The sequence below is a fragment of the Egretta garzetta genome, unplaced genomic scaffold, assembly GCF_000687185.1.
Source record: "Egretta garzetta isolate BGI_Z169 unplaced genomic scaffold, ASM68718v1 scaffold297, whole genome shotgun sequence".
NCBI classification, from domain to species: domain Eukaryota; kingdom Metazoa; phylum Chordata; class Aves; order Pelecaniformes; family Ardeidae; genus Egretta; species Egretta garzetta.
Genome location: NW_009260410.1, coordinates 981,874 through 993,874, shown reverse-complemented (window position 1 = coordinate 993,874; position 12,001 = coordinate 981,874). Strand labels below are relative to the sequence as shown.

Sequence of the window (12,001 nt, the reverse complement as noted above, 5' to 3'; positions counted from 1 at the left end):
GGGACATCATTGGCTCCCAAAATGTCAGCTTACTCTCATTACAGGTGCTTGCGGGAGGTGAGGTCTGCCAGTGGAGAGACTGTGATTCTCCATCCCTGTTTGGCCCTGACCCCAGTTATCACTGACCTTCCTTCCAGCCATCTTTTATAGGTATCTCCTGTAGAACACCATGCTGAGTGACTTGGAGGCACCTGATAAGTGCAATATTGGGAGCTGTCCAGTCAAATAACATAAACAAGTCAGTCTTTTCATTTCTTGCTTGTTCTCGTAGGTGACAAATGATGATGAATCTGCTTCCTCCACTCCTCAGGCCATATCTGTGTGAATGACAAACCCGAGTGCACAAGACCGGAATGGAATGGAATGGAATGGAATGGAATGGAATGGAATTGAAAACTGATTTACTGCCCCAATACACACTAATCAAACAGGGATAAATATATTTTATCATTTTCAGAATACAATCAGCTACCAAAAATATGCATGTTACATCTTCTATTCTTATCTTCATTCTCCATCCAGTATATTCATTACAGTACTTCACTTAAATTACTGCATTTAATTGCTAGAAATACATCTCCTGCATTTGAAGCATATATATTCAACAAGAAAGATCTGCTGAACAGCTCAGCTCAGATGCTGCAGGGGAAGAAAGTTAGGATGAAGTATAAAGGTATGTTAGATAACTTACTGCCAATTATTACACTTTAAAACTTCATATGATAAATTATTAGCTTCAGCTAATTTTCTAATTTAGGTTTGAGTCTTGCAGTGGAGTGTGAGTGCAGAGATATTTGTCTGTTGAAGAATCAGAACCTTGTTTGTTGGATTCAGTCCTTTTTTGATCAGAAGTGATGCTCTGATTTGTAGTAAAGCTGCTTTAGATTCTTTTGGCACAGACATCTTTGTGTTAAAAACATGCAAGAAACAAGAGTTATGATTTTCTTTTGCTATGCCAGGGAAATTGCTATGTCTAACCTACATATATAGGCAGTTAATTTTATCCCAAAAGTTGGAAGAGTCACTTAGTTGTAATTTCCACTGGAAGCTTTCTTTTTCTCATGGAGTAAGCCAAAAGCCTCTGAACTTAATGGGAGAATTCACATGGAGTTTAGTGTGCTTTGAATAGGAGGCTGGATGAACCTGTCTCTGGAAAGGATTCTTGAGCAGTGCTTAATCCTGTGCTCAGGACTATGTTGAGCCATGAAAGTACAGTTAAGAACTTTCTCCCACTCTTAGCCACTCCTGTGATAAAGAAGATAGAAAAACCACAATGAGATCAAAAGTTGATCTGCAAAGATCAGTCATCTGATGCTGCCTAGGGTGCAGTGGGATTAGGCCACACCCAAGTAGTAGCAGCTGGAGAAAACAGGAAAATATAAAGCAGCACTGTATTAAATATTAACAGAAATTCCAGTGTTATTAAATTTGAAGTATGTATATATTTGTAACCTGAAACCAAGAAATGACACAGAATATACCAAAGTTAATGTATTATGAAAGCTCTGGCCACAATATTCAGATCTCTGCATCAGAATCCACAGTATTGAACTGACTGAGAACTTCAGCCTTTCTTCCTCTTGAAGTGCAAAGCTGAGATTTCAGCTCTGAATGCACACACACAAATACACAAATCTCCATGGTATTTGAATTTGGGGCTTTGATCTGGGATACATCCTAATATGGAGAAAAAACTTTTTTAGTGAGTCTACAGAAGTTACCAAAAGTATACTGCACCTGAAAAATTGCAGCAGGTTCTTTGATAAGGAAGTAGATCTGGGAAAACAGGTAGTTTGTATGTTCAGTGTGTGGTTTCAGTGAACCTCTGTATCAGTGATTCCTTGCTGAGAATTGTGATTGCTATTGCAGTTACTCATAGGTCAGATTGCTCCAGAGCCGTGAAGACCGACATTTGTAATGAAAAGAAATGTCTCTAATTTGTTTGACATGTCAGCCTGCAGGCCCTTATTATTTCACTGCTCCTCAGTTTTCCACAGACTATTTTCTCTTCTTGCCTTCCATCCCTTTTGTGAGTTGATACTCTATCTGTGACAGAAATCATGTTAGTAGGTTAAACTGGTCTTGCATTGGCTATTAAGGTATGAAATCTTTATTGCTGCAATTTGTCTCCCTGTAACCACTATGAGTAGGTGAAATTCAGTTGCTTAAACATAGGTGTCTAGACCATTTCAGATGTCATAAGACAGCAGAGACATAGGAGAGCACAGGACTGGAAGATACAACATAGCACCTGGAGGCCAAACAGATTATTGCAGATTATCTGAAGTGGCACCAGAAGTGTGGTTTAGGCAGCTGAAGCCCCATTGGTTTTTACTTCTTTTTCTTCACCTTCTTTATATTACTTTGGCTTTTATATATTGTAAGAAAATCAATAAATCAAATTAAATGTGACTGCTGCTGCCACAATTAGTTTTTCCTGATTTGAAACAACTTCTTAGTTTCACTTTATGGGCTTGTTAACGACAGCTCACAACCCCACATGTCTATAACAGCCCCAAAACTAGGGTAAATCCTGGCATACACTGAAGCAGGGAGCATACAAGTCTATTGAACGGGGGGAAGGTGCATTGTCTGTTACTCTCCTATACCTATGCATTAGCACAGGTGTAGGTTAGTTCCAGACAAGTCAAATCTTGTAAAAATTGTGGCCCAACCCTTGCAGGCAATGATGTCTGAGGTGTCTGCAGTCCAGGGATTCATCATGTTCTAGACCTGCACTTTGTTTTCTGCAGTGCTGCAGATCACACACCTGCTTGTCAGTATTTCTCAGTTATTATTAACAAAGATTCCTCCCTGCCTCGTTACAAGTGGCACTGTTGTCTGGTTGTCTCAGTAAAATCTATACATGTGCCAAACATGGGTTGTTGGGTTTTTTGAGAGCTGAAACATATTAAGCTGTCTTTTGGCTTGTAGGCATTTGAAAAACTGCATGGAAGCTAGAAATATCAGCAAATAAACATCCTGATAGATGATACTATGGCTACATGGAATATTATGAAAGAAATTTTCATAGACTATAAAGGTGTTAAAGAGGAGGCTTTTCTTACATTTTTAATATTGTTTAAAATGTGCAGATCCAGGGGGATAGATAAGTAGAAAGGTTAGGGCTCCAAAGACACTGACATGTTGGATGGTTATTGACACGTTAATGTGCGCTGTACAGAAACACCCAAACTGGAGATGGTTGAGAAGAATGCTTTCTACTAATTTTCTTCCTTAAAGAAGTGTTTCTGTAGCTATCCACCCTCCGAACTCCCATTCCATGTGTGTGTAAGCTTAAACACCTAACATAAATACTAGCTGCTGGTTTGGAGGCCTAGTACTCTGAAAATTAGATATTGGACTGTCAAATTTTAGTATTGGGTCTGGTTCTTTTTCTTCTTAGGCCTTTGAGCCTGCATCGTTGTACCTACAACACATGTGGAATACTACAGCAGTGCTGCAGTTGGCAGGACCCATTACAGCTTTTGCCTGCAGGACCTAGTGACTGACATCACTTCAGTGCTTACATTGTGGTGGCTCTCAGGCATACATTAGGAGCTAAAACACAAAAGCAGTGGCATATCTCTGCTGAGAATAATTTTCTTTCCTTCTAATGGGGAGTGGTGGAAGATCTGGGACTAGCTACTTTGTGCTGCAAGCCTATGCTGACTCTAAATGAAATGCAGAGACCTTTGCTGTAAAATGTAAAAATGGTAAATGAAACAAAAGACGTACATACACAAATGGAGACTTTGGAAAGACGTATACATAAGTCCCCTTTTAAAAAAAAATAAAAGCCAGCTGTAATAAAGCATTTAAGGATGAATGACCTTGTTTCCTGGACGCACAGCCAAGGAAGTGGATAAGAATCTAGAATCCCAAATCAGGATTTGGGATTTCTCTCCCTTAGAACATGGTATATACAGAGTATGGTCATCTTATAATGGCACCCTCAGCAGTCAAGGTATAGAGCTGGCATGACATAGAGATAACCAGAAGGAAATTTTAAATGTCTGTGTAGTAGTTATCTTGATTTTGCTAAAACTTGGTCGCTGCAGGAGAAAAAAAATATAGATCGTTCAGGTCAGTGACAAGCTAAAATGAGAAGCATGGCTCCTTGGCTTAGCATTTGACACCTCACAGAAGTGGGTAATGTTGCATGTCTTGGGTTCTAGCTTCAGGCATTCCTACATATTCTAAATTCATCAGTTACTGGACAATATAAAAGAAACAGGCCTGGCAACTATAGCTCAAACCCAGAAGTGCCCCCTCACAGTGAAGTGCCTTATCACTTAGGTTACAGGGTTAGAATTAGAAGGGCTCAAATTCTTTCCAGATTATTTCAACTCACCAGGGAGGAGTTGGGGTGTGGAGTAGGAGTAGAAAGTTTGGTGCATTAACATCTGCACATGCATTAATTGCTGAGAAACGGCCTACATTACACTGGCTCCTCCCCATCTACTTAATTTGATGCTTGTTCTGAAAACAATTCTGCGAGACAAGGCAAACTTATTTAACCTTTGGGAGCATATAGCATTTAATTAATTTCTTTTGATGTGTAAAGCTTTATTTTTCAGGCTTTAATGCAACAGCATGGCTTGCACCCAACACTCAGATGAGCTTGTCTTTTGTGAATGGCAGGAAGGTAAGTTTTTAAATGCCTTTTTTTTTTTTAACGGCAGTGCTTTAGTGTTTACTGTTCATATTCAGGAAGGCTGTTATTCTGGAGCAACAGTTTGTTCATGGATAATCATCTCTTGTCTTTGCTTTTCCTTATAGCATCCTTTCTACCACATTGTTTACATAATCTGGGTGACTTTGTATCACCCTTCATATCACAGAATTTTTAGACTTGTAATTAGTTAGCTTTTTACTAAAACCTTTTACTAGTATGCTCCTAAAGTTGATGTAGTTAGAGTAAATACATCACTTGTAAAAGAATATGCTGCTTACTAATATAGTTTCAGTAATTAATCAAAAGAAAATAAGTAGTTAATTTTTTTTTCTGTTCTTGGTGCCAAAACCTCACATTTCATTTTCTAAGACATTTTGTCACCTTTTCTTACTTTGCAGGTTGAGTGAATAAGAATTCCTATTAACAAACACGTCAGCTAAAATATAAACTCAAATTAAGATATTTTATTTCTTTGTTAAAAACCAAACAAACAATCCAACCTTGCTATGTATTTTTCTAGAGATATTTTTCAGGGTTTTGATCAACATTTTTGTACTCGGGGGGGTGGTGGTGGGGTGGTACAGGCTTTTTTTTTTTTTTACCAGGTGAATTAAGGAAAAGTAATTTAATTTTTTTTTCTGTCAGTTATGTTTTATCTGTCCTTATATGCCACCTGTGCTTAAAGGCATACTCTGAAGCGTTATTTCACTCTGCAGTTCCAAATAAATTCCTGAACTAGTTCATGTTATCTTACACCTGATAAATTGATGCATGCTGTTGGTATAGCAGAACTGTTGAGGTTCAATCTCCTCTTATTCTGCAGCAATAGGTCCTAAAAATGTTTTCACAGCTGTTTGATTATCTTGTCTCCAACAAACTGAAGCATGCCAATGATACAGCAACATTCTTGAGATAAGGTTAAAGCAAGGCCTGCATCAGCCCCACTCATACACATTAAACTTCATTACATTGAAAATATACTTAGTTATGTATCCTCCCTGCTCTTCTTATACTAAGATTTTTATCTGCTTTTATGCTGATGGGTCTCTGCAAATGAAAGGGTTAATATCAACTTCAAGGAGATAAAATGCACAGAATTTTCACACACACGAGTACATGGCTTTAAGATGAAGGTATTTCTGATTCATGCTGATAAGAATCAACAAAGGATCTAATCCAAAGACACTTTCTGCTCTTGTCCATTCAGTGCTTACTCAGCCTTTCTACCCCTTCTACCCTTTCAGTTCTCTGAGTAACTATTATTTCTGTTACTTTAAAAGGACATATTTGACCAATACTGCCTGACCCATTCATTTATTTATCTGCAGGTTGTGATCAAGTGACAGGATCCTGTTGCTGACCAAACACACTACATATTAATCTACAATCACTGCATTTAAACAATATAGTTAATCCTTGTGAGACAATTATATTAGATCTCTCTCTAACCCATAATGTCTTTTTTTATTTCATAATGTAGGTAATAGAGAGGCAGGCAGACCCTGAAGAATTGCTGTTGTATTATCTAAGAAAGAAGTATGTCCTTTTTTTGAACTTCGCCTTTGAGTTCTATAATTACTGCAGCTGGGGATTAAGATGATTTGTTTCACTTTTCTTTGGGAACCAATGTAAACAGAACAATAAGTAGGAATAACACAACTCACCTTGTATTTGTGCTCGGCAGAGCAATCCAGTGCTGTATGTGCATACTGTGTGTTCGTTACCTGGATATGACATTGTAAAGTTTGAGTGTAACTTTTCTAAATACTGCCCAAATCTTCCTTACAGCTTCCCAAAGCATGAAAAACCTTTCAGTGCATTTGCGATGAAAATAGTAACTAAAGAAATCAACACAGAATTACTTCCATAGTAAATAATTCATTTAGGCCCCAAAGCGTTTTGCATAAGCTTATTTTATTATCTTATCTTTATTTTCTGTCATTTGAGATTCTTCAGGTTGCTAACTGCTGTCAGGGCTATATTGACTTCAGTGGCAGTTATCCCAGCTAAGAAGCTGCCATGCAGGTTATAAAGTTAAGCAAGTGTTTAGCTTTGCTGTTGAGAGCCGTCTATGCTGGAAGAAAAACAATATTAATTTAAGTATTAACTGGAGAAGGGCAGTAGTGGAAAGTAATTTATTAGCTGCAGCTTTTTTATTAGCTTGCATTATGCATAGTCCAAAGTATTCAGTGGAATAATTAGCATCTCTCAGTGGAAATGCACCAATGGATAAAATTGCACTGGGTTTAAAGAAATCTAGAAACATGTTGAAATCAGATGGAAGACATCATCTAGTACCTAAGCAAAATGGTAGGTTTCAGACAGTAAATTGTAAAAAGTGTAGTAAAGGGATAACTGTTTTATTGCCAAGGTCATAAGTGTGGTTTGACTCAAAGAGCAGTAGATGATGCTCCAAAGTGGTATTTTGCCATAGCCATGGTGATTTAAGGACATCTCAAAATCATAAAAAGGTGGTTCACACTGGAGACTTCAAATAGGAAACACTGTGGCATTTAGTACTGTCTAAATATTTCTGAAAATACCTGCCATTGCACAGGATACAGGCCAATTATAGACAGCTACACATCTTTTGCTAGGGTAGGTCAATATTTTCAAATGTGTTTCTTATTTTGGGACAGTTGGTGGTATCTGAAAAGGTTGAGCCTCCTTTGAAATACCTACCTGAAATCTAGCTTCATTTGGAAATTCTTTTTGGTTGAGCCTTTGTAAAACCTGGCTCTTTTGTTTTGCAAATGTGCTGGGCACTTAGAGCTGCCACTGACTTTATGTTTACATGTACCCTTGCAATGCACTTAAGAATCCTTTTCGTCAGTTCCAATGACTTGATCCAGACACTACTGAAGAAATGTTGAGTTCTTTCCATTTACTTTATGGATACTTGGGTACCCAAAGGGAACTCACTCCTGGGGGCCCTATGGTTTAAGAGGTCTCCTAGAGCAACTTCAAGTGACTGAACAAATCTGCTTTGGAACAGGAAGAATCAAAACATTAATTTACAAATAAATCACAAAGCTGTCTCATTGCTTTTGAAGAGTAGGATATGATTTCTTTAGGAGCCAACATATTGCCAACTCAGAGGAACTGGTCAGAGTTGCTTGGATCAGGAAGAATATGTGAGTTCATCTTCTACACGAGGTTAGGTAAGTTAAATTAGATTTTTTTTTTATATATTCTGTTTGCATTATAAAATGTGTAGGAAAAGGCCATCTTGAACTATGGCAGCAGATACTTTTCTGTCCTCAGGCATTTAGCCCAGACTGAACTCTGCTCTGTGCTCTTGGTCCTGCAGAAAGGTAGCACGTGCACGTTGGCATTGCTGTGTACTGAGAATACAGACAGGTTTGACCTATTTAGTGACATTTTCCAGTGAGAGTGTGCATCTCAATATTAAACATTTAAGTCTACACCATTTTGTGAGGAAGAAAACTGTTGATCAAAGATACCTTTCTTAAAAAAGCTGATCTTGATGTGAAGTTGAACTCTCTTAACAGAATTTCTGCAGCCGTCAGCATGGCTTGTTTCCATGTGCTTGAGACACCAACTCTGAATTTCTGAAGATGAAACAAAGCTATTCCTGTGCAATGTCAGTTTGTACTTGTAAAGCCTTTCATAAGCATTACTGTGTGTTAGTGGCTCCAAGATCTTCAGGGAAGAATTGTCTCATTCTTCTGCATTCTATAGTAATTGATATATTGGTATTACTTGAAAATACACATTGTTTTATTGTCACTCTACATATGCACATTCTAAAATCACAAGTCACCTTGTTTGTCTTTCTTCTGGCAAAGGTTCCACAGTTATTCTGTGTAAGGGTACACATGGAAACTTCTGTACACATAAGGCCTTCAGAAAGGTCCTCCATTCCTTTTGTGCATCTCAGAACTTGCCTTCATCCACCTGCAAGAAGAGGCCATAGTGCCATAATGTGACTCCAGCTTGCTTCATGATGAGGAACTCCTTGGATAAATTTCCTCTGACTGAAAAACTTTTAAGGAGCCTGTAAAGTAAAATGTCTTTGGTGATGGAGGAAAACTTGTTTTGACAAGGAAAAGCCTTACAGCCCCAAGGAGTGTAACTGAATGTATGTGTACATTTGTGCACGTGTATTGACTCTGCCCCTTTAAGAACTAAAAATTGTTGGCCAGCTGCTGCGGAGGTTGTTTGGAGCATGAATATGGTAATGCAGTAGTTGCCAGTTACAAAACAGCAGTTACTTTGGGTGATCTCTTATTTGGCTTTCACTGATTTGCATTCCTTGTATTTGTCTTTCATCCAAGATAAATAGCTGGTGCCTAATTATTGTGAGTATCAAGGGAGAGCCAGACTTTTTTGCCATTTCATCCATGGAGTCAGTCTGTAGACTAGGTCATCCAGAGCCAGATCTTACAGTTATCATGGCCATGATCTGTTCAGAGCGCCCAGAGAAAATGACTTTTTGGGGAAGGGATAAGAGACTTCAGACTAGGATATGTCAATGTCTTTTCCTATTCAATACACTGAAGACCTGTTGCTATCTCATCTGATAAGATTTTTGATTCTGAAAATAAATCAGTGAGGCAGAAAAAACTAACCAGTGCTGGTAACACAGCATATCCAGAGTCTCCTTTCATGTAAAAAAGACATCTGTAAAGAATTAGAAAAAGCTAATTTTTATGGTGTGCTGTCAGCCTTCAGTTCTTGCAGTGCTTATGCAAGGGTGGAGAGGCTCTTCTTGAACAGAAAATAAGTCTTTCTCATCAGATGGACTACTACATTGTTGTCATGTCAAACTCTCTGTCACAAAGCTCCTTAACAGGCACAGTTTATGAAAAGAACGTAACTATACCATCCAGCACTGCATTTTCCCACAGTAGACATTTCACCCAATGTAGCTGCTACACATTTGCTATGACCAGTTTCAGGAAATACTGCAAGATGTTTCCTGAGGCTTGATGTATTTCAAGCAACAGCTTGAGAGTGTTTAGACTGATAGTCTCCTATCTTTAGAGTAGTTTGTGAATAGGCATAACAGAACTAAACATTAAAAATCAATTTGGGCATCTTGAGTTTTTGAATGCAACACAACGTATAAAGTGTCAAAACTCAGTGTCACCTCAGGAAAGAATCTCATCTGTTGACAAAGACTTACAACTTACTCTGAAAAATTGCATTCTTCTTTTTTTCCCCCAAATTTCTTTGCAAATTCATTCAGGTCTTTGCAATGCAGAATAATTCCCACCTCTGGATCCAACACAGGAATTTATATTTCCTCCTGGACTCAATGTGGATAATGTATATGTTGTTGTTAGTACAAATAGCTCATATTTTGAAAAAAGGAATTGTCTGCCTCTCCAGAATGAAGACTGTGTTTCCACACTTTTCCCAAAAGAACTCAGAACCATTTCATTTTGGACCAGTTGCCCTTTTTTGTGGAATATAGTATTTTCTTAGTATGTTCCCAAAAGAGCTTCTCCATCTTTTCTGTCTTGTGATTCTCTGTTGGATTCAGCTGACCACAGGAACCATTGTTTCCTTCCAACTGGTACATAGACCCTGGCAACCCGAGACTGGACTTAAAAATGAGAAATGCTGCAGGTCCACAGGAAAGGCAAAGGACTTGAAGATGAAAGAAGAGGGTTTACTGCATTAGTTACTGGAAAGTCACAGAAGGACAGATGGACACTTGAGAAGATGAGGCATAAAATGCCCATGACCTGCAGAGAGAGGCAAGAGAAGAGATCTGTGAAAATGGTAGTGCAGGATTTACCTGAGGATTTTATGGAGTAGAATGCAAGCAGACAGGTCCAGGCTGCTTTTTATAATCCTCACTCATGTTTCAGCAGCTTCTTGTGAAATTCCTTGTTTGCACTCCTTTTGCAAATATTCATGAGCGCTTCTTGGTGCTATTACAGAATCACCTCAGAAGCCCAAAAGTTCATTTGAGTTCTGGTAAAGCATAGCATGGTTCTTTGATTTGTTACTGCACTACAGAATATTTGCTGCAAGGCAATTGGCTTTGTAAACATTTATCATAGAGTACAACTTCCCTGTTTAATGATTGCTTCTCAGTGCAGAACACGCATAGTAAGCCATAAGCTCCTTTATGAAATCATGAAGTGGAAGGCAGGTTTGCCTTTCTGCTACTTGACTTACCTTTGAGAGACTCATGCTTTAATAATGCAAGGATTAAATGGACATTTTGCAACTCTTATACTTGAGTTGAAGATCTTGACTAAACTGCTGCTGGCTCAAACTGCTGTTTAGCCATAAAGGAAGTGCCATCATCTGTTCTACATATTCAGACTGAATTGCCAGGAGGAATTAACTGCTTCTTCAGGCTACACAGAGTCTTTAACATGACCTTCATTGATTATGATGAGCCTGTTCAAATCTTGTTGGAGTCTGTTTCAAGCTCTCAGTAGATTTAAATAGGCTGAGCATTAAGCTTTGAGTTTAGAAATTAAACCTGCTTGGTGAATGTGCTTTAAATGTCTGGTGTAGTGAAAAAAGCATGTGAAATGCAGCTGTGAAAATATCTAGACAGTAATACTTAGTGGCATGAAAGGTGCCCACACCACTAAGATTATGACTGGTTCCACAGACACATAGCTCCTTTTTCATGTTTCAGGCATGCCTTTTACCTAGAAGGCCAGTCCATAGTTGCAAAAGTTCTCTGGCTTGTCCACTGGCCTGTTTGTTCATTGCATTGTCTGCAAAGACAAGTGTTTCTCAGTGACTGCTCTTGCATATTTTGAAACCATGATTCTACATGGCATTTGTCAAATATGAAAAGAACTTACATGGTATTCTCAGTAGAAAAAAAAGGATATATTTAGTTTTGTAAGACAGGAGGTGCCTGTAAACCACTTTGATTAAACAAAAATGTAAATGCTGATCAACCATCCCAAAGAGACAATACTTCTGAAAAGATTAGTCCTTGCAGACAAATGAGAAAGTAGGTACTTTAATTTTAAAAAAACGTTTTCCATATTGTAGAAACTAGTCTCGGTCTAGTACAGTAGGTACAAGACACTCAGCAAATGGGGATGCAGTGATCCTCCCTAAGAGGATACACTTCTATTCTGTCACATATGCAGTGATATTTTGGCATCCTGACTTCCCACAAAGTCCAGTCACATTGCTTTATTGTTTACATCTTATACAACAGGTGTCTTTCAGAATCATCAGAGCAGGAGGAAGGGAAACATAAGGCTGATCTTCTTGTACCACTCATTTAGTGTGTCTCCTACCAAGTCATTTAGTTGGTTCTTGTCTCAGTTTCTTGGACAATAACATAGTTACAATAAAAGCTCAGCATTGTAC

At 38.3% G+C, this 12,001-nt stretch overlaps 1 protein-coding gene and 1 pseudogene across 1 annotated transcript in view; both read left to right on the top strand.

The window, feature by feature from the left end:
• The window catches only part of LOC104130522 (aldehyde oxidase), a 47,623-nt gene extending 43,083 nt beyond the window's left edge, over window positions 1–4,540 (top strand). The window contains exon 35 of the mRNA XM_035899025.1: window positions 272–4,540. Within this exon, the coding sequence (XP_035754918.1) occupies window positions 272–325 (54 nt within the window). The 3' untranslated portion in view covers window positions 326–4,540. The remainder of the gene's footprint in view (window positions 1–271) is intronic.
• The window catches only part of LOC104130482, a 30,288-nt pseudogene continuing 18,757 nt past the window's right edge, over window positions 471–12,001 (top strand).